This window comes from Lytechinus variegatus, chromosome 18, assembly GCF_018143015.1.
Source record: "Lytechinus variegatus isolate NC3 chromosome 18, Lvar_3.0, whole genome shotgun sequence".
Taxonomy (NCBI): domain Eukaryota; kingdom Metazoa; phylum Echinodermata; class Echinoidea; order Temnopleuroida; family Toxopneustidae; genus Lytechinus; species Lytechinus variegatus.
Window position 1 is genome coordinate 20,635,676 of NC_054757.1, and position 24,773 is coordinate 20,660,448.

A 24,773-nucleotide genomic window follows, 5' to 3' on the forward strand; every position below is an offset into this window, starting at 1 on the left:
ACTTGCTGATCTGGACCCGTCTCTGGCCAAGTCGTAAAATTTTGATGATATGAATGAAGCAGGCTAAATCAGGCTTGGGCTAATTTGACGTTGCTTTTATCAGCACCAGACCAGCCCCAGGCCCGTGTGCCAGAGTTTTTTATTGGGTGATGGTAAAAGTGGCGCCACCTTTGCTGTAGTTACTGAACGCAATAGAGCAGACTATTTTTAGCGCAGGCGGGGTGCAGAGCAAAACATCATAAGTTACTGAAAATGGAATTAGTTGTTTAATTTAAGATGGTATCAAAGAATGGCAGTATATGAAAGGGCTTTTATCGATCATTTCTAAAAGCAATTATAAACAATCTTGAATCACTTATTTGAAGAACCCAATACAACCTGGGGGGTCTGACAAGCTTTTCAGTAAATAAAACCCTCAAGCCCCCCTCCACTTCGCTTGCTATATTTTTAGAGTTCCTATATTTACTACAAGATGGAATGCCTGCTTTTCCAAAAATAGTATTGGATTGTTAAAAATGGGTGGGTGTTTAATAAACCTGTTTGAAAAGTCATCCACGACTGGAACATGTTCTCATGTGGCTCTATTGTCACATGACATTTGCTCCTGCAACAATTTCTCCAAGCTTCGTCTAAGATGTTTGGTTAGGGTCTCATGTTAGGTTTAGGATTTGATTTAGGAAAGGGTACATTGTTAAATCCAGGGTTGAATTTGGTCATTCCATTCATGTGTGGAATTTACAGAGGAGCAATCATCACCTGAGTAAATGTCATGGAATCGGCTATATGGGGATATATCATTTTACCACAAGAAAGGGTTACCAGTGGAGCGTAAAGTCTTTCATAACTTAGGAGCAGCATTATGAAACACCCACCTGAAACATCAATAATGTTCTAATTAAACATGCTTCCCTATTGTCAGGTGTTTTGGTACTGATTATGAACACATCCTTTGTATTCAAGTTTACAATCCATGCTTGAATGAAAATGCCATGGTTGTTTGTGAACTAAGAGTTTTGCCTTATATCTCGAGCAATACAAATATGCAATATGAACTTTTGAGATGACCTTTGACGCCATCATTTTGAAAAACATGCATGTAGTATTATCTGAGGATCAGTTGAAAGGAATGTGATCAGAACTGAAGCAGAAATAAAGAAATGACAGCAAGTTGAACGAAAGCTTCAATAGAGGGCCGCCATGGTGTCACATCATTTGACCTTTTGACCCCCTAGATGACCTTTGACCCCCATCACCCTCATGGACACACATGTGGTATTACCCAAGGATCCTACATGTATGTACCAAGTGTGATGCAGAAATAAAGAAAGAAGAGCACAAAAACTTTACATTTTTGTAACAGACCAACGGACTCAAAGGAAAAGTGATCAAAGGTTTCTGCCGAACTTCGTTCAGGCGGAACAATTTTTTTTTACTTACACACTCTCAACTGTATCTATGTTTGCCTCCACGGCTATGATGAGTAGCTTCAACTTCTGAAAGCAAATTCTTTGAAAAGATTAAGAAGAAAATGGTGATTACCAATCATTGTAAAAAATTGCCATAAATACAAAAGAACAAACAAAAGGGAAAAAGGTATACACTTTTCATGTCAGTAATGTATACATTATGAAATTGTAAAGTGCTTGCATTTACAAAACATAATGACGTATGACTTCATACTAGCAACATGTTGGAATCTGCACAGTAAAATACAGAACTAGGCGCATAATTAAGGTAAGGATATAACGTGATTTTGAACAGAAAATGATGAAAAATAGAGAAGGCAGCTTATGGTCAACAACCAATTTTTAATTTGTGTTAAATTTCACTCAGGATTACTTCTCGATTAACTACCAATTACTGAATCCACTCCATTCTCGAAATCAACAAGTGAAAATGATCATAAGGGTCTATGCCTTCAGACTAGATACAAACTACTATTATTATCACAGGAAATAATGTAATATAGAGCATGATATGAAACTCACTCATCAAATTTGACATTTTATTGAAAAACTCTTGATATAGATAGACATGTATATATACTTACTGAGTAACTTCTGGGAAGCTAAGACCCGTAAAGGATTTTGAAAGATACTCCGTATACATCTCGTTCCCGCATCCCTCAAGGTAATTGCTTTGCCACGATCCTCTAGGAACTTGCTATAATACACAGCCACAACAAAGCAAAAATTGCAAAATCAGTTCCTGTATTTTAATTCAGTAGACAAAACTTCCATGTCCTACAAGAACATCCTACACTAGCCTCAAAATCCCTCGCATTTTACAACTGGACTATCTACTACGGTATATTGAATAAAAAGGGTGAAATTTATGTAAGGCTTCATTGCCGGTGATTGCTAAAAAGATGTAGTGTCAAAGAATTTTGCATGGACTTATTCACCTTCTGTTTCTTACTGGATCATCAAAATTTATAACATATAACCTTTGATTTATGTTAAATGATCATGGCTGCCATGTCCTGCCACACTTTAGGATGTATCATGTGGATACTTAAGAATTCACTACATGATCACATTTTCTTCCAAAGATGTAATCATGGATACTGATCATGGATGCCATTTCCTGCCACACTCCATGATGATATTGTATCCTGAGGCCCACAACACAAAACTTAGCAGTGATCGTACTACATATTTCGACGATTGATTCCACCGAACACAATGGACAATCCATTGTGAAAATCAAGCTTACAATCAATCGCTAACCTTTGTGTTATGGAACCCTGATGTTACTCAAGAATGCTATCATTATATGATCGCAATTTCTAATCCAAATGAACAATGATCATGGTTGTAATTTCCTGTCTTGCTTCATGATGTATCCTGTGGTTATTCAAGAATGCAATCATTATATGATCACATTTATTTGTGTAATGTGTAATCATATACAATCGATGATGAATGTAATTACAGTATTACTTCACAATGTATCCTGTATTCATCTGAGAATGTAATCAATACTTTCCCCCAGTTGTAATCATGAATAATATCATTGCAATTACACAATGTGAAGGCATGTTTAGATCACAAACCATGATGCAATCATTGTGATTGCAAACAGTGATGATGACATCCAACAAAAAGGAGAAATGCGATCACATAATGCAATCGTACAGAAAAAAAAATCATGCAATCACTGCATAAATCAGGATACATTCATGTTATCAAGAAGCTTGGCAGGAAATATGCAGGCATGAACTCAAAATTGATTTTTTTTTTCTTAATTTCATCTATCCTGTTTTAAGTGATGAATTTGTATTTCAAAACTATTCTTAAGCAATACGATCCCGTCTGTTTTGTTTATTGTATACATTTGATGGTATTTCTCAGAAAAAATAACGTCCCCAAGATAACCTACCCCCCCCCCCCCTTACACACATCCTCATTATCAAGCCATCATGAGGCATCAATAGTATGCTAGCTACGTTAATTAGAGAATATAAGAGCAACTTGATATACTCTTTAATAATTCAGTTTTTCACCCACGCAAAGAATCCCCATAAGATAAAATGTTAAATATCCCCCAAAAACATGCCCTAAAGAAGCCAGGGCAAACCTTGAAGTCTCCATGACATATTTCTACCCCTTTTCTTCAAAATAAATTGTCAAAACGACAAATAACTGCAATAAAAATACCAAACAAACATCCAAAGTGAGTCCAATTATGAACATTCAAATTAGAATACCACCGAATATTTATGATTTGTCACTTAAACAAGATATTACAACTAGAACATACATGTCTGTACTTTTACCATGTGGCCATCAAGCAAAACTGAACTTCCACTTTATAAAACAATTTCATACAAATCAATACTGAAACAAAATTGCACAGGAAAAAGTGAGTGCAAGTAAAAGCAAATTAATCTTCATAAAAAAGGGGAAGAAATATGTCAAAGATACCATTTAAAGGTAAGCAAGAATTAACAGATCTATACTTGAATAAATATATTAATTTATGACAAAATGAATGTTAGAATTTGTTAGATATGGCAGTTTTGGTTATGAAAATTAATATTTAGTAAACCATTTTGCTCTGCTGCTTTATACAGTATACAATTTTGACTAGAACTCCTATAAGCAATTGTGATGCCCAACTAGTGACCCGCATAATCCAATATTACAATTGTGTCTAGTAAAACTGTACTCATTCAATGGAAAGTCCTGGGGGGAAGCTGGGGTTTGAGGGTGACAGCTTTTGAGTTGTCTATCTAAATGAATGAAGTTAGTAGCATAGTTATTACATGCTGCTCTTGGCCAGCTTTAGCACGGGTAGGTTATGCATTTAAAAGAAAATCATATTTCAATGCAAGTTTTTTTTAAAAAAAACCTACATTAATTTCCAAAGCAAGTAAAAAAATAAACAATGACAATTGATGGAGGGTAAAATGAAAATAGGGGAAAAAAGTGTGGAAAAAAGAAAAAATGGTTTGGCAGCTTTGGTATTGTGGAAACATCAACATCTAGAATTCATAAGCAGTGAACACAGATATGAAGGGTGAAATTAGCAGAAGTTTTAGCTGGTAGGGGGAAAGTGATGGTGGCTTTCATGAGAAAAAAGCCTGCTATTAAGCATGTTTTCATCCCCCATCAAAAGCTTTTGAGAGCTTGTATGAGTTAGTTGCTCGGTGATAGACAAAAACTTTTGTGGAGGACTTCAATTGCACTGTAACATAAAATGAAACAAACAAAATGGAAGCATAAAATGCCAGCACATAGGGTTCTTTAAAAAAGGGTTTCTCCTTTTTGTAACTATCGACTGTTCATATCAACACATCAAATACTGAGAAATCAAATTGTATTTTTTCTTAGTTCCTTCATTCTTTGCAGAATAATGTATATTCTCCTGACAATCATTTCCCCTGGATATTATAAATCAATAAGATCTTTTACAAAGTTTACAATTGAAATAGCACATGACTGATATGGATTCATATTTAAAAGCCCTTCAAAGATACTGAATTTCATGAATAGAATTGAAAAAATGGTTGCATGGACATTACGAATTTCCTTCCCTTCTAAATGTGCAAACAACATAAAATGCATATACAAACTCATAGACAATCCTTGAAAATGTTAATTAAAACATGACATCTGGAATATCGAACAACATACACTTCAAATTAAATGAAACTCTCACTCTAAATGCAAGAAATATTCAACTAAAATGTAACAAATATGAAAGCTGGAAAACTTGACTTTTACCTTACAAGTAAATTAGTTCCGTAGAATACCATTTATTACCATCAAACGACAATCAAGTCATTATGGAATTTCATTTCAAAATCAAAATCACGTCAACAGATAAATGGTAATGATTTTATGTTTATTGTAACATGCATGATTAATGCATGTTGTTAAGTTAAGGTAGCCTTGAGAAAATCAGAAACATTTAAAGGCATGCCTTTCAAGACTACTCACGAATATCAACGAGAATAACACAATCGCACGCACAAAGTAACGGCATACGATTCATATGTTATGAAACACACACTGAATGTGCAAGTTGCAACAGAACTTAACCGTTGACATGCCGGAGATATTGCAACTCCATGGAATTTATGGGCACTTTAAGATGTTATCACCAATCGCGATGGATAGCGTTTATCAATCACCAGTCGCGATGGGCAACATGACGTTCAAATGTCATCACCACTTGAGAATAATTGCAACTGGTGGTCAGTATACTCTTCAGCTAGGTTACAAGTCTTACAAAAACAGCGCACTGTATTCCGCAATATCTAGGCTCCACCCCATCATAACCAGTGGTAGGTGGTCACTAACTCTTTCAGACATTGGCTTAATATTCATAGCATGGATTCCGTTGTGAGTGGTGATAGATAATAGGTGGTTTCAAACCGCCTCGATCACAAGAATCCCCGTTAAATTACGAGAGCTTTTTTAGGCTAAAAAATACCCATCAATTATTCCTGCATTCACACTGCCCCGAAACATACCCTTCGGGATAAGTTCCTGAAGTTACGAGCATGCGCAGTATGGTCTGATAAGCAGGCAAGGAAGGAACGAGATTCAAAATCACTAGCCCAGCAGCCACCCACGGTGCCCGCGCCCAACGACACACTGGGCTAAAAGTTCCCATAAATTGCTTTCACATTGCGAAAATACCTGCGACCTTGAAAAAAAAACCGAGAAAGTTCTCGTAATTTCGCCAAGTACCTAATATTTAGCGGGTATTTTCTTTCAGGGAAATTACGTTTAGTTTGCTTTCACATTACCAAAATACCTGTTATTTTCTGATCGGGGTAAATTTCCTGATCAGAGAATACCTGGAACTGGCGAACTTCGAGGTGGTCTGAAACCACCTAGTGACTAACGATAGATCACCACTGCGAGAAAGAAGTGTTCAAACTAGTAATATGTCGATCACTATTGGTGATTGACAGCGCTATCCATCTATACTGGCTTAACTGGCTCCATCATTTTTCTACATAGACTGATGACGATGCATATAATTCTTGATGTCATACGCCGTGCTATCAACCTCCTACATAATACAATTTCAACTCAAGATTCATCGCGGGAATAAATTTACATATTCGTTTTTCTTCTTCTTTTTTTTGAGTGCATAGAAATAAGAAAATACAATATACAATTGGGTGCTGATGAATAAAAAATAGGTGAAGCAAGACCAAATAAACTGTAAAGAGATAGAAAACATATTTTATTCAGACCAGCACGAAGCACCACATAGGTTACACTCAAAATAGAATACTTGCTATTTACCAGACTGGTTTTAGTTTGTGACATCAGAAATGGCGTGGCGTAAGCCGCGTAACCCTGTATGAACCGTTTCCTCTTTTTGTTTTAATAGGGGAAGCCGAAAAATACAGTGAATATTCGTAAGGTTTGGGCAAGAAAGCACTCATATTCATATTATTATTCTTTGCACACTGTATGGCATGTACAGTCTTTAAGTGTCAATGGTCGCCAGCATGGTGTCCACTTTGGAGACAGAAGGGCATTAATGGTGTTCATGAATGACTTATGCCCTTCTTTCTCTAAACGCACAATAACAGAATGATGGAAATGTATATGTAAACTAGTGGAAGCATGGCCGGGGTTGGAGAAGATTTATTTAGATTATACAAAGCTGCATAGATGTTATTCTTGGCCTCTTTCGAGGTCAAGCAACTTGCTGGATTAAAAGTGGACCAACAACTTGAAGCCAAGAATCTGAAATTTCTGAAAAATTTTGCAATTTTGAATTGAATACTTTTATGAAGACAATTTTTTACTGAAAAGAAAAAAATTCTGACATGTTCAATCTACTGGTGATCTCGTGTATTTCTAAGCCCTTTTCTGTTTGGTTTGATTAAAAAATGAAGAAGTTCCGAGAAGTACAAGATGGACACTCTTGAAATGAACAAGAATAAAAGACTAAGCGAAAATATCAGAGTATCATCCCATCATAACATTGGATAATGATTTCATTGTAAAAAGCATGGTGGAATATTTGGATTAACAGCAATTTGTTTGAAAGACAACCCACACTCCTCAAAGAATGTGCTTCAAGAGATGGCCCACTTTGAATCGAGAGCGGAAATCAGCACAGGTCCAATGCATCTGCATCTGTGAACAGAATGGAGCTTCCAAGGTTAGTTTACACTGAACATGATGGAACGTCTGGGACCTGTCTCACAAATGGTTGCAATCGATCCCATCATTCTCGACTATGGCAAGCCAGCAACACCAACTTCATGAATGCATATTCTATGTGTTCTCAAACTGTGACCATGGACCTACAGAGTAGTAGGTTCATACTGTGACCAACACTGAGGAATATGCTACTGATTCCTCCCAATCAGCATGTGTGTTAAATTACTAAAGTGTTAGTGCGTACAGCTTTAAAAAGAGAATTGCAACATTTATACAGCTTTCCATAGTTGAAGTGGATTGGATCAATTACAACTCTTTGTAGGACAAGACCCTGCTAGGAGATTTAAAAGAAGAGGATAACTGAACAAATGAACATAACTCAAAGAAATCAAACTTGGCACGCTTGTAAAAAATGAACTGAACTCATTACGGGAGGACGAAACAAAACAAAACAATATTGAAAAAAAAACAATAACTCAATGAGAACAAAACGCAAATGAATGAAGGGAAAGAAAGCAAGATAAAATGCTGGAGAAAGTAGGTTATTTGCAGTAGAAATTTGCAAGAGGCTGAGGTGGGGATAAGGAGATAGTTGGGGGGGGAATAAGTTAAGTGCAATGTTAGTATGAACTAGTGTAGTTCTAAAAGAAATAGTGAGGCATTAGGAGTGTGAGAGGTGTAGGACAGATATATACTAGTGCTCCCCATGGAGAGGAGAATGTGCATACATTACATAGAGGTGAGACTGGATGAAACTGGTGACTGATTATTTGTAAATTAAGTGCTTAAATAAGATGTCTTAAGCAATATCTAAACAAGGGAGAGAATTATTATTACTTAAATACTAATGTAATTAAAAACCTTTAATTCCAAAATGAAGATTTGTGTATTTATATCTTCCATAATATAACTTTGCTGCCTAGACTTTAAAAGGTTACTTAAACAACTTTCTTGGCAATATACCTCTAGATTTTATTCCAAAAGTTAGAATTTAACAACTTCCTTTCCAATTTATCTTACAAGATTTTTCATTAACAAAATATTGTGCTGTGTATTAAAGCAATCCTGAGGTATAAAATACCTGTATAATATCCCAACGAACACAAAAAGATGGAGATAACAAGTTAAGGGACATAAAGTCCTAAACATCTACTGTTTGGGGGAAAAAGAAGTTTGAAGATCACAAAACCCTTCAATCCTACATGTATATGAAATGGTATTTATAGAAAATTCTGGTTACAAAAAAATCCATTATTTGTGATTTCATACATTAAGGGAATTGACAGAGAAATTATCTCTCCATTTACATATACTTGGCATACAGGTGCATATTATTAAACTCTTGACAAAAACGTTTCATATTTCTACTGACCAGTGCAATTTCTAGTGTTTAACAAAGTGAATATACAACAAATTGAAGTCATCTTCCCCAATGTTCTGTTTTGGTATGCCTATACAAAATCATTACTTAAATGATGTAGTCATTCTCTATTCTTATTTCCTTACATATTTATTGTTTAGAAAGTCTGTGATCTGCAACTCTACTCTCTACTGCTTTTACATCTCTATATTTAGACTTCCTACAATTGTAACCATGGACTGATGTGGTCTCTCTAATCTACCTGAAAACCATCAATGAAGTGTAGGGCGTTAGAAAACTTGCGGCATTGATCGGCTACATAGGGGGTTAGCATGATTCGTGTTAGTTTCGGGATGACTATAATAATGGAGGATTTCAGAAGGTTAAAGGTGGATTGAATGAAGGAAGGGTGGGATGGTTGAGGTATGAAAGAAGATACGAGAGTGGGAGGGCTCAGAGTTTGGTCGTCAGGTGGTATGGTTTTTAACTACGATCTCATGGGTATTTGGAGCTAGATCAGTGACTGACTGCGTACACACTTTAACTGTCTAGAGCAAGAAGGGCATTACCTAATACGCTGAAATCAAGGCTTAACGCCCCTCTTGCTCTAGACAGGGAACTCGAAGATGGGGTGGGGGGCAATAAGTCAAGTCCATGCTTTACATGACAATTAGTACACTGAGACAGGGGGGGGGCTGTTTTGTTTAAACTCTCCAAACATAATGTTGAGAAAACGTTACTGGTAGCAAAAATCAGGCTATTAGTCCATACGTTTGTGCATTAAAATACACAGGTTCCGAATTCAAATGCAACTGAATGAAAAGAAACCTGTAATAAAAAAATTTAAATGAAAATTGGCGGGGGGATTTTACTTTTGGTTCAGCCAAGATATAATTTGCCTTTAGGAATGCTTAGGGTGAATGGACAATTTGCAGTATATAATCATGAAATGTTTGTAGCAATAAATAGAAGTAATTTGAAATGAAATGGGTTGGGGTATATAATAATCAATTTGATTATAAGTAATGCTTAATAATGGGTGTGGGTTAAATATGTTTTTGGTATGCCTGTAAATTTGTTGATATAAATTAATTTTCACTTTCTTCTTTTTCACTAATGGGCAAGGCAATTTGTACACTCATTGTGACTCTAGAAACAAAATCTAATCTAAACTGATAAAACGTTTTTGAAGCATGCAATCAAAAATGAACAGGAAAAATATTAACACAACCTATTACTGTAAGTGGTAAAAACAAACCACATGTGAGAAAAAAAAACTGTCCTAATCTCACCCGATTTGAGAATGGACTAAACCACACACCTGAGCTTCACCAGTAGGCGCTGCCAATAGGCTGGATTCATCTTCGGTCTGATAGAGGGGTGGACAGGTCAACAGGGTAGGAGGGACAGCAAGAAGCCATTAAACCAAAGAATAAATAACAGGGTTGGTGAGAAAAGGTCAAAGGTCAAAAAGAGAAGAAGAAAAAGATAGAATGTTGACCAAATTATTCCACATTCCAAAAAAAAGGAAAAAAGAGAAAAAATTCACAAATATAAAAATTAGAAATGAAAGCAAATGAAAAGGAAAAAAAACACATGTCCACGGGTATTATTAAGGTGAAAGAATACATACAAAGTATAGTTGAGAAACATTTCACACAAGAAATTTGAATCCAACATAGTCTTATAGGTCTAAAATAGAAACGAGATCCGAGTCTATTATCAAGCCCAAATTTGGTTAGTACAAAACACATGGTTGTTTAACTACAATTTATTTGTAAAATTAAACTAAACTAATCCCCTTCTTCATTATGATAATTGACAATTATCTCAAATACAAATACCAGTACTCCTAGATTTGAGAGAGTGAACGGGGTATTAAAAATATCACAAGAAAATGAATTATATATATATATATAAGCCTATCCTAGAAAAATGATATTTCTTAAGATTTAGAAAGATAAGAAAAATCATTTGCAATTTACACTTATATATAACAACATAAGAAGTCAAGATACAAGTCTATCCACATGAAATTACAATGTCATTTTTTCGCAATGATGCGAATAAAAATTATGAATTATAAATTGTTTCAATGCTCCATATGGTTATTGGATTGGCATCATTTGGTATTTTTCAATTCATGTTTGAGATCTGGAAATATGCAACATTGCATCAGGAAAACAAATACCTTTACTTCGCAATCGCCCTTCTCTCTCTCTCTATACCCCCCTTTCTCTCTCTCTGTTATTATAATTTCTCCTCCCCCCCACCACTTTTATCCCCTCTGTCTCCAGATACACATTTACAACACAAATAACCCGAAAAATATGTGAAAATGGCTGATGAATTAAAAAGATTTTACACAAACCCGTTAAATCCCAATGATCAGTGAGTAAATTATTCAGGAATGGGTAAGTATATTTGTGAGAAGCACAGAATATGTTCCTGTGAATGTGTTACATGGTGACATAAATATATGAAAATCATCTGAAGGAATGGATGATTAGGAGTGGGCAAAGGAATCTGAAATCATTCTCTTTCATCTGTGTAAAAAAAAAAACATATTTCAAGTTTACACCATACTTACAAACATCACATCAGTTTTATTTATACTCAGTATGATTTATTGTGAAGTTGAATAGCTCTTCAATTGATCGGTTTTTATCTTAAGTTCTTACAGTTGACAGATATATGCTGGCAGCTACCTGCAAGTCCCAAGATTGATATGTTAAAAAATCAAAACATATGTGCACATTGTAGAGTATATCACTCCTCAAGCCCTACCTAATAACAATTGTTTTAAAATACTTTCAAAAATATATTGCAATGACAGCCAGCCAGACCTAAAGCAGTCCCTTGAAGTGCCACTGCAATCAACAGATGGCAAATAACTATATTGATTTATGACAAGTCACTTTTTCTGATGTTTAATTGGTTGTAGTGCAAGATGAAATGATAATTATTACGGATGCTGAACATGTTAGATTCTTGTTGTTGATGTAGGTTTTGTGTCATTTGGTGATTTCAACTTCAGTGTTGACCTTTTGGTGTTGGTGTTAGGTCACTTTTTACATGATTATAACACCAAACATACCATGAGGATGGTCCTGAAAAGTCATTCACTAGTTGTTGAGATGTCAATAATGTGATCTGGATCAGTTTTACAAATTCTGAATAGGTTTTGGAGCTAGGGGAAGCAATCCAAATTTCAAAACCAAGGCCAACACCGTACTTGAAATCATCCATTCTAGTATGAATATATATATAAGTCACAACAAATCCTTTGTCCATGAAAGTAGGTTTTCATCTGGATATATTCATTTTGGGGAATATATTTGTGATATATTTGATTTGCAGCCTATTGTATCGTGTGAATTAAAAAAAAATCTTAGAATCTATTCCATGATGCTCAGAAGTGAATGAGGAAAAGAAAGTAAAAGAAAAAAAATTATCATATGTCAAATAAAAATAATTATATGTATAAAAGTGGTGATGATGTTTTTAATACATGTTCACTATGGCCAATTTGATTTTAATTAACAAATGAATGCAAAAGTAGTAGTCGTAGTAGTAGTAGTAGTAGTAGTAGTAGTAGTTGTAGTCGTAGTAATAGTTGCAGTAGTAGTAGTAGTAGTAGTAGTAGTAGTCGTAGTAGTAGTAGTAGTAGTAGTCATAGTAGTAGTAGTAGTAGTAGTAGTAGCAGTAGTAGCAGTAGTAGTAGTAGTAGTAGTAGTAATTGTTATAGTGGTATAGGAATGGTAGAAGTAGTAGCAGCAGCAGCAGAAACAATAGTAGTAATAGTAGTAAGAGGTGTAGTAGTTGAAGTAGTGGTAGTATTCGTAGAAGTAGTAGTGGTAGTAGTAGTAGTAGAAGTAGTAGTACATGTAGTAGTAGTAGTAGTAGTAGTAGTAGTAGTAGTAGTAGTAGTAGTAGTAGTAGTAGTAGTAGTAGTAGTAGTAATAGTAGTAGTACATGTAGTAGAAGTAGTTGTTGTTATTGCCATAGTTGTACTTGTAGTAGATGTTCTTGTTGTCAGTAGAGGCAGCAACAATAATGGAAGTAGAAGTACAAGTAGAAGCAGCCTCTGGCATCTTCACCTTTATAATCATGTTAATCTAGAGGACAATTATATGTGATAACTTGCAACATGAAGTCTCTAAAAAGCAATCAAGCATCATGTCCCTCAACATAAAAATTAATCAAGCGGCTGTCCTTGACGTCCACTTTCCATTTTGCGCATGCAGGTGTTCTGAAAATGTTAGGTGCGTGGGGTTGACATCAACGTCTGTACTTGCTTATTAATTTAATTACTATTTCAAAGAAAAAAAAACGTGCTTTCTATTCTCAAATCAAATGCACAGTCAAGCATTAGAAATGGTTGCTAAGAATAACTTCATTAAAAGAAATAATAACTTATTTTCTACAAATTCTCTGAAGGTTTTGCCTTTTCCATAGATTTTTACGGTTTCTTGTTCTTGTTTTGTGTTCTTCTACAAATCAAATCACCAAAACATTTCAATATTTTGTTTCGCCTAAAACACTACAAATTGAGAAACTTGTCGTTTATCAATTTGTTTATATTTTGCATATTTATAGCATTCCCTATGACATTTGTAATAAGTGCTGTGCAGATATTTTAACCTAAACATGGTTCTGTGGTTAAGCTATCAGTGATAGTTAATTGGTCAACTCACTCCTCATACATGTGGTTTTAGCATTATCATAATATTTCCCTTTAATTTACATATGAGCAAGCTTGTACATTGTATTTGTGTTTTAACTTTGAGTATTAAAGATGTCAATGATTAACAACGGCTGATTGCAAAACAATGTACAGTATAGTAAATACATCAATTCTTGCTGAAAATATATTTAATTGGCTCGCGATACACCAAAGATATAAATAAACTTCAAATTTTAAATAAATTCAAATTTGCGAATGTGGACCTAAGATTTTCATATTCTGATTTCTCTATCATAACAATCACATCCGTACCCTAACCCTTCAAATGCATGCTTGAAGTAAAAGACATGCAACGTGCTTGTGAGCCAACGACTAGAAAGCACTTGAGCGTTGCTGAGTGGTTCATCTCTTGAAATAACTATCACATTTTGTTAATAATGTGTGATAACATGAAAATAGTAGAAAATATGCATATATATCTGTTCAGACTAAGGCAGGCCTTAACGGTCTAATGTTTAATTTCATGTATTAGCCAATATAAGTCATCACTGACTTTGGTGGGAAATGGACTTTCAATGTGGTTGTTGACAGTTAACACCCTTGTCCCTCTCACCACATGATCATCTGGTTGGAATCAGAAGGGCATTATGTCACTAAACGAAATGCCTGGTGGAGCTAAAATTATGCTTCAATAGAAAAAAAGGTATTTCAAAAGTACATGGTAAATAAAAAGATGTGAATACTTAGCTGTGAAGTATGTAGTGAATTGAGTGTGAAAAATGTGCATGGATTTAAATATAAGATTTAATTCATGAATGTACAACATGATTTCTGTATGATTTGTTAATGATTCAGGGGGAATGCAGCTTGATATCTAGACAGATTTAATAGAAGTAGAATATCAGACACACCCATCAATGAGTTGCTTTGGAAATATGTCCATTACAAAATTACAAAATTATGAATTTTCAATATTTGATTTCGCAACATCACACATGAGTAGCAACTCTGTATATCATGTAATTTCTACACAATGAATGCCCTTTTTCCTGCAGTTTATCAAAATACTTGGCATTTAATTTACTACACTGATTGACTAAGAATTGCAGATCACACACAGTGAGTAACAAGATTATGTTGTTTAAACCTGTCACACTATAGCTATTACAACAAATTGCTTCAACTTTTACACAATTGTTAAAACTTTGTTTGACACTATTTAACCTCTTTCAACATCTTGTTAAAGAAAGTAAACAACTTGTTTCAAACTTTAAACAATTTCTGTTAGAGTGACAGGATTAAACAACATGCTTTACATTTTAAACAGCTTTTTTTTTTACAGTGCAGTGTTTTTTTTTGGGGGGGGGTTCATTTCAAGATGAAATCGATGATATTTTTTTTTGAGGTTATCAAAGCTTGAAATCAGGTTGAACTTCCTCTTAAATCTTTGATTAACACTTCTCTGGTCTTGAACAGACTCAAGAGCTTCATGCATCTTACTCAAAATTGAAAAATAATGGAAAAAAAAACAGTGTATCATGCCTACCAATCCTGAAAGCAAAAAATACAAACAAATTCTTCAGATTTTATCTTCAAAATTGCCGAAATTTCTCATCTATTACTGGATGCAATATTGTACAAAATAAGGGAAAATTAATTGATATGGCCCTTTTCTTTTTCCTTCAAATAGGAAAATTCTTATTTCAAGGGGAAAACTAATGGCAGGTATGTGAAACATGGCATTTATATGTCTTTTTTCATGAAATTTGTATACTGCCACTGAATAAAGCATGGAAATCTCCTTAAAAATTATGTGCCTTCAAAAAATTGTAGTATACGCCCTTTGCTGCATGGACAAAAAGTGGAGATGGCTGATTTACAGTGGGTTTTTTTTTCTTTATGAATAACTATTATGATTGCAAGTACAGTGTATTCCAGAAAAAAGGAAACCGTTTCAAAGCTAGGAATCACAATCATTAAATATATTTTCATTATGATTATGACTTGAATAGCAAGAGTGCAAAATCTTCTTTGATTAACGACCAACTCATTCGTGCATGGCAAATTACAAACAATAAATGCTGAGGTACGTTGGCTATGTTTTATAGAAAAAATTATGTGTGAATCTGAATCGACTCTCATTAAGAGATTTCATGAAACATTAGAACATAAAATAAATGCAAATGGGCGAATCCTTGCTCACCAATGGTCAGCACATGCTTAAATAACCGTGACCAATTTTTCTGGACAAGTTCATTTGACATTTAAATTTTACAATTTTCTTTCTCACCTATGCAAGTGTATATTTCATATAAGATTCATTTCATATAAAAATATACTCCAAAAATACCATAAATCATCGGCTAATAATAACAGCAAACCATGGTTTCCTTTTTCTGGGATACACTATACAAATGCTGAAACAAGTAAAAATGTACAAATTGAGTTCTGAAGAACATTTGTAACTACATGTATGAAGAACCTGATTATTACGATGAATATAATCTGAAATATGGCAATTTTTATTCTTATGGAGTTTGTATTATGATGCAAAATATGATAAGATTGTGGCGATGGTATGATATGATGTGTGTTTACCGTCTTTCGTGTACAGCGTGATTTTATATATATATATACACATAGCACCGTGCACATGCATTTTATGCACTGAAGACATGAATATTATGCGTATGATGCCTGGCTCTACTGCTAGTGATTTTGCTGCTACCAAGCAAAAGAGTCTAACTACATACATTGACAAAGCGATAACCAGAGGGAGTTTTCGGGATAGGAGTCGGCGAAAAATTCTTAGCGGCTGATTCAATCTGTTGTGAAACACAAGAAATAAAGAAAACATGGAAAGCATGCGAGGAAGAAACATCAAATAGGATAGTTTCATACCTAACTGAGAGGCAGAAGGTCATTTAATTGAAAGACAAGTGGAATGCCTCTGGCCGTCTCACCTGCATCACGCGGTTCAATATAGCAGCAGTGCTGACTTTGAATACTACTCTAACTCGCACAAGATGTTCAGTGATACATGGTTACTCTTATGTCCACGTTTTATGAACTAGACCAATAAACTTACAGAGATATGATGGTTATTCAACAAAAAACCCCAACATGGCCAAAGTTCATTGACCTTACATGACCTTTGACCTTGATCATGTGACCTGAAACTCGAACAGGATGTTCAGTGATACTTGATTACTCTTATGTACAAGTTTCATGAATCAGATCCATAAACTTTCAAAGTTATGATGGTAATTCAACAGATACACCCAATTCGGCCAAAGTTCATTGACCTTTGACCTTGGTCATGTGACCTGAAACGCGCACAGGATGTTCAGTGATACTTGATTACTCTAATGTCCAAGTTTAATGAACTAGACCAATAAACTTTCAAAGATATGATGGTAATTCAACAGATACCCCCGATTCGGCAAAAGTTCATTGACCCTAAATGACCTTTGACCTTAATCATGAGCCCTGAAACTTGCACAAAATTTTCAGTGATGCTTGATTACTATTGTGTCCAAGTTTCATGAATCAAATCCATAAACTTTCAAAGTTATGATGGGAATTCAACAGATATCCCCAATTCGGCCAAAGTTCATTGACCCTAAATGACCTTTGACCTTGGTCATGTGACGTGAAACTCATGTAGGATGTTCAGTGATACTTGATTAACCTAATGTCCAAGTTTCATGAACTAGATCCATATATTTTCTAAGTTATGATGACATTTCAAAAACTTAACCTCAGGTTAAGATTTCGATGTTGATTCCTCCAACATGGTCTAAGTTCATTGACCCTAAATGACCTTTGACCTTGGTCATGTGACATGAAACTCTAATAGGATGTTCAGTAATACTTGATTAACCTTATGGCCAAGTTTTATTAACTAGGTCCATATACTTTCTAAGTTATGACGTCATTTCAAAAACTTAACCTCAGGTTAAGATTTGATGTTGACGCCGCCGCCGCCGCCGCCGTCGGAAAAGCGGCGCCTATAGTCTCACTTTGCTTCGCAGGTGAGACAAAAATTGTTTGTTATTGGTTCCTTAGATTGGCAACAATAAATAACAGCCAACTTCAAGAAATAACACAGGAGGTGGCACCATATATCAAGTAGTTGGCAACTGATAAATATCAATTCTCAAAATATCAGTTGACAATAACGATGATGTTCATGTCCCAATAAATTGCCAATGCCAATTCAACTATCTCACAAAATCATTGGATATTTCTATAATTTATTAGTCGTCCACACGGTGAACATATTGTTCGGGAGGGGGGGTGAACTATCCATCCCCCCCCCAATTGAATAGTATGACGTCACAGATTTATGCCAATGGTCATGCATCTTGTTCGTATTTGTGTTTTTTTTGGGGGGGGTCTTTCTTTTTGGAGAAGGGGGAGATTTTCAGGCTCTAGTTCAAATGTCTTGTTGCCAAGCCAAAACATGGTACAATGATTGATTCAAGGAATTTTTATTCTGTGGTGTTAAATTTACAGCCTTCTTGCTCTCAGAAGGTGATACTCTTTTTATCTTCAAAGTCATGCAAACAAATAAACTCTCGTTTCACTAAAGCAGATGACATTCTTTATATAGACATGCAAAAGGAGGTTAACTCAAAAGTTTATAGATATACATTGCAGTTACTACCTTTTTACATTCAGTTGGTGATTACAGAGCCCTGCAGCATAATACTCTTTTTAAATAAGGAAAGAAATATCTGAAGAAGCACAGCTAACACATTTTTGCACTTGTATCACATATCAATAATACTCAAACATACAGCATGGTGTTGTATGCAAAAATCTATACATGCAAGAATTTAAAATTTAATTTTTTTTCTTCAAGTTCATATGCATAGAAAAATGAATGCATAGAAAAATGAATTGTTTAAGTTGTAAAATTGCACAACTTTTCAAACTACACGCCTTGTAAAATCGCACAAGTTATAAAAACTACACAGCCCCATACTTGCTCAAGTTGTAAAATGGAATAAAGTTGTGTCCTGCACAAGTTTGATACTTGCACAATTCAAGGCTTATGAAAGAGGATCTATATCCCAAACTTCATTTTGTCAAAGAAAATGCAAAATTTCATCTCTTCAACAAAATGAAATTTATTTCCATAATTTTATTATCGAAGTCATCTCTTTTACACGATGTAGTTCATTGAATAAAAAGAATAAGTTATAATTATCAAAACCTATTCCTTAATTTGCATCAATTAAAAAAAAATGAAAGGAATGGGAGGTACAGAAAGCAAGGGTGGGAGACAGGTTAGACAGGCAAAGCTTTGTAAGGTTAAACTTGGGGAAGAAAAAAAGGTGTTAAAGTACATGTGGGGAAAAATACAAGTCATGCAAAACAAGACAGAAGTCATAGGATCATATGATTAGATTTAGAACAAACACAAACTATACACGAAGGGTGCTGTGTTTTGTTGTAAGAGCAATATATCATGAATATATATTTGTTGATGATGGTGGGTATAATAATTGTTGTTATACACCTCCTTGCAAAAAAAAATTATTCTTGTTCTCTGCATCATAGGTCAAATGTGAGGTCATAGAAAATGCTAATGACTGACTGGCAGTATAGCAAAATCCATTGACTGGGCATGTAAATGTTGTTGTACCTGCTCTTTAGAATACATGCCACTCACATTATTGAACAATGAGGCATAAAAATCTAATGATTTTATAGTTCCTGTCCTAGTATTATCCACATTGCTCCTCTTTAAATTATCATTTGAACAAATATACTTTCTTCACATTACAAATTGTTAATGGAATGAATGTGGGGTGTCTCCGATGCACTGTGCAATGGAGAAAATCTTTAGGGAAAAACTTCAGTAAAATTATTTTTGAATGATGATTTGTTTCAACTTGTTAAATATCACTATAAAGAAATAATATCATGAATTTGTGATAAATAGTTTGATTACTAAAAGCACAGCTTTTGCCTCCCAGTAAGGCCTAGATTTTCTACGAGTTTCACATGGAGAAGCAATTCTGTTATTTAAGGATATATTGATTAACATCTAATTTGATCATTACTAGGGTTTCCTGCAAATGAAGTTAGTAAACTGGTACTGAAGCAAAACATATAAAAAGTTATGGTACAATATTTGAAAATAGTACAGAATACTGACATACCCAAGCTAATTACACAGTAAAAACATTGTTCAAAATCTTTACACAATACTGTTTACTACAGTACATGAACCTTACAGTACTTGTTTAAACAGATTAAACACGAGTTTAAAATCTTAAGCAACAAAGTTTTATTTTCAACATTTAATTTTCAATAAATCAAGCATGGCTATTTAAACTGTTGAAAAACTAACTGCAAGTGTCATATAGTAAAAAGCATTGTATAAAATTTTGTACTGTGTATGTATAAGCAAGGAGTATGATGCGCACACACCTCATTCCACTAATAATGTTCGTCATATTCTAAAGAGTGTGCTTGATAAATAATCTGTATTCCACACTATTTTCAAAATATAGAAGATTGATTAGCGAGATGACTCTACATTTGGATTAACACGGTGTAAACCTTATAACTTTCCCCATAAGAATGAACTAGGAACTTTTCAAGTTAGCCAAAAGATTGCCGATCACCAGAACATTGATAAGATATCAAGATGATCATTTTGTGTCTATCTCTTTAAACTCACATCTGGATCTCTCCAATAGGGATTATCTATATCATCATATTCTGGGCTATGCAAGAAAGCCTGATTGTAATGGCTTTGATAATAGATCTGTAAAGGAGAGTGATGTGAAAAAATGACAGAAAAATGATTTCAAATCAATGGAATAATCAATTCATTGGGTGACAAAAACAAAAAGATATATTAATTTTGTCTCCAACGATACAAGGATAACCCACGCAAATGCTGTCTCTCATTGGAGACAAAATGACTATCTAATTTCTTGTAAAAAAAAATGAGTTGTTATGAAAATTGGTACCTAGAAAAAAATATATTTTTGTAAAAATAAAAGATGATTTTTTTTTTAAATTATCTATCTTAAATGCAATAGATGAAGTTTAAGTTTCATTCATAATAATAATATGTCCATTTATAAAGCGCAGTTACTATGTGCATACACTCAACTGTGCTTATTTGCAAAAAAATATTATTTTCTATAGAGATATATTTATCATGGAATATGGAAGCAGGAGGAAGACATACATACATGTAATATCTATGATTTTCATTTATAAATTTTTATACCCATTTCATTTAGATTTCTTTACAAATGTATTGTAACGGACTGACTCACTACATATTTTGCCACAAAGTGATGTTTATCTCTAATACATGGTCCTAACATTCATATACTCTATTTCTATTAAAGAAAACAAACAAAAAACTTCTATATCTTCAATCAAAGGCAAGTAAATGGCAGAATTATTTGTATTTAATCCAAGGTCTCTACTCTAGGGGAGCATTTTATGAAACAATTAATCATTAACTAGTAGTTATAAGCTACTGAAATCCTTTCATCCGATTGGCTCTATGCAAAACTGTCAGTGAAAATCAATGATTATTTGTTTCATGAAAGGCTCCCCAGTTTTCCTCGTTTTGCCATCACAACCTAACAGGATTAACCAATTTGCAATGCACATGTGAGCTCAGACTGCTCAGATCATGTGACCAAATGAATGAAAAAAAAAATCCCGCTGATACAATGTACCGATGAGAATGTGTCATCGCCATGGCAACAGCATTATCGTGTAGCGGTAATCTGGCTCAGGATGGAATAAACAGAGTCGTGTATACAGCTGGAAATTGAATAAAGCGTTGATGGGATGGATTTTCTGGCTACACCTATCGATATACTTTCTCAATTTCACGGAGGAACCTAAAAATGAATGCTGATTTAAAACGTGCATGTGGTTTACAATTACATTCCTGCATTGCTCACCATTCAAAAAAAGTCAATTCTACGGGGCATTTCAAAGAGCTGTTCGTAAATTTATGATTGATTGGAATATGGAAGCTAAAGTGGGTTTTTCATTCTATTTCCGTGGCATCAACTGATTTGAAAATATGCCAATGCTTCTTACACAAGCACATGTATTTTTCGGTGCAAAGTGTATCATTTGCAACCATCTAAAATGAAATCATAGTCATAAAATTCTGGCAAATTGTGTGCCAGTTGTTTATAACTACTTGAGAACTAGCTTTGATATCTAAAAGGGAAGCACCCATTCCTAGCATTAAAAAAAATAATAAATTCAAGAAAGATTGCATTACCGCTTCATTCAAATACATAATTTGTAAATTATATTAACTGGCAAAACTTGGCTCTATCCTCTATAAAAAAAATGGTTGTCCCAGAAAAGGGAAAATCCCAAAAGTAATAGATTACCCTTTTATGGGAGTTGGGTTACCTAATGCGATACTTCATGACAACAGCTCCTCAGTATTGGAGAAGAAAGGGGAAAAATCTCAAGTGACAAGCAACAGGTAGACATTGTCACTGGCATAAATGACTCAATCAAAATTCTTGGTCAGCTATTCATACTCCTTGTAAACCTGAGGAAGTCGGTTGCTTGTTATTTCCAACTTGGGAATTGTTGGACAGCTAGCGACTGCCGATGTAGGGGTGATTATTTGATAATTTTAAATAAGCAAAGTAGAAATATTTGACAGGGTATTTTGTTTTTAATAAATACAACTACGGATTGCATACATAGGTGGATATTCTTAGATGCCTTAACCAGAACAACGACCCTAACAGCAAATCAAGGATGAAAAAAAAGAATGCATTCTTGACGAAATGCAAGTATCTTGGGCAGCCAAAACGTTGAACGACATCAACCATCCATATTGGTTAAAATAGAAGTATAGTGTGTATAATGGCATACTAAATACATGACAGATTATCAATCTGCCACAATTGACATCAATTTTACAGGAAGTTCCAATCAGATGCCGCTGTGGAAGGAAACAAAGTTCATAACAAAGAATATAAAGGAGTAGTAAAAATAATTTGATTTTCATGCAGTAGTATCAGCATCCTAGTCAGGACAAAAAAAAAGAAAAAGAAGAAACAAAGAAGTAAAAAAAATCATGATTTCATGCTATTAAATTGGGTAAATACATGTAGATATTCAGCATAAGAGGTGTTTACTTTGAAATATAAATATTTGAATTTTACAGGATAAATATGTGTAAATATCAATTTACACTACTATAAATACATAAAAACAATACAGACTATATAAATATGAATGCTGCATTTGTGTCCAATAAACTAGCAGCATACAAGAATATATTACACTATCAAATTACTGAATAAATAGATGACACAGAATAAATGATTACTTATATCAGGCTTCAAAAGAAAGACATAAGCAGCGTGGCTTATACATATCATCCGTCTTTAATTCAATCATTGACATTGCAAAAATAAATTGGCTTTTCTCAGATTTGAAATTCTTTTTAATTCCCTCTAATCCACCTTAATTTTCACTGCAACAAAGCAATAAAAAAAATAGGATCCTGTGAGGCAAAAGAAGAACTTACAACTCCCTTAATAACTGCGAGGATCCAAACGCTTATTTGATTTCATGTTTATTGTAAAAGCCCCAGTATTCCCACAGCTTCAGCAAAATCTTTAAACCATGGGTGGTCTAAGGGGAGAGCTTTATATCAACCCTGCAACTGCAAACAGATATCTTTGGAGATTTTAAAAAGTGAATTGCCACTTGGTCTACTTTCATTTGGTCTAATCCACATGGTCTTTTCCTTGTCAGTCTACAACTGGTCTAGTTTATATTTATTCCATTCATAATTGTGTCAAATTTCCAGTCAGGCTTTACCAATTTTGCCTAATATGCACTTGATCTGACACTGCTTTTATAGTTAATATAACAATTAAAACTATTTATGAATCCAATTTTCATTTTCTGATGCTCAAAATAATAACTAGACAAAGTGTAAGATATGCTATTTGGATACTAGACTTTTGGATTTAAGACCAACTGTAGAATAGACCAAATGACATTTAGACCTAACTGATAGTAGTCCACTTTGGTCTAGGCCATGTGGTATTAGACTATCTGAGAATTAGACCAACTACTTGTAGACCAAGTGAAAAGAAACCGTTTAAAAGGGATCCCGTACCAGCCCTACAAAAGCAAACGGGAGAGTTTGTTGTGGGTGGGCTTTGGAAAAAGAACCAAGGGGTGGATAGTTACCTCACTGTTGGACCTCATGGCAAAGAGGTTAGCCATGATAGAAGAGAAACCGGGTGCGAGACAGCTCTGAGCGATGAAGCCAAGCTTTAGCTCCGCGATGCAGATCACATCGTCTCCCTCGCGCCAGTTCCAGCTTGGGATGTTGAGGAGGTGGGCCTGCATAGCAATAACAAAAATTAACATTATTTGTATAGCGCTCATCACAAAACATGTCTCTGTTAAAGCGCCTAGGAAAAATAGAAAGAGAAGGAATTTAAGTAAAAAACTTAATTGTATAGTTCACAGTAGACTGTAGACAGTTGGGGGGTTTCATATGCGAAGGGAAACATGGATTTGAATTTCTCTCTTGAATCTGCTTGTTTTATACATTGTGGTAGATGAGGGGATGCGGAAATGGGCAAGATGTTTCAGTATCATGTTTGCGTACATTCAGTGGTGTTGTCATAGCATAGTCATTCTGACATTGATCTCTGAGGTTGGGCTTATGGAAAACAACATTCACATGCACACATTGTTTGAACAACACGGTCGTGTGTTCCTGCCCTCTACGTTCGAAGATATAACCGCACGATATCGAGGTCTTGAATTCCAAAATGGCTAATAGGCGAAAATTGTTGACTGCTGAAAACGATGTCCAAAAAACCAAAAATTATCGATGAAATTTCATTTAACTGTAAAATTATGCTAATAATGTGAAAGGTGAGGTTGTATTCATGTTAAATGTGTTTGTCAAAATATTTTGTGTACCCACATAGATCCGATTAGAACAGATTATATTACGTTGTTGGTACATTGGCAGATACAAATTTTGACTAGCGCGAATGTTGTGATATTGCTATTCAATGGGTAAACG

The 24,773-nt window shown here is 34.5% G+C and overlaps 1 protein-coding gene across 1 annotated transcript in view; it reads right to left on the reverse strand.

Moving 5' to 3' along the window:
• The window catches only part of LOC121432229 (calcium-activated potassium channel subunit alpha-1-like), a 96,114-nt gene that overhangs the window by 50,121 nt on the left and 21,220 nt on the right, over positions 1–24,773 (reverse strand). Inside the window, exons 5-10 of the mRNA XM_041630082.1 lie at positions 23,921–24,076; positions 20,385–20,471; positions 10,322–10,369; positions 6,768–6,839; positions 2,051–2,163; positions 1,438–1,506 (exon numbers count right to left, since the gene is read on the reverse strand). Of these exons, the coding sequence (XP_041486016.1) occupies positions 1,438–1,506; positions 2,051–2,163; positions 6,768–6,839; positions 10,322–10,369; positions 20,385–20,471; positions 23,921–24,076 (545 nt within the window). The remainder of the gene's footprint in view (positions 1–1,437; positions 1,507–2,050; positions 2,164–6,767; positions 6,840–10,321; positions 10,370–20,384; positions 20,472–23,920; positions 24,077–24,773) is intronic.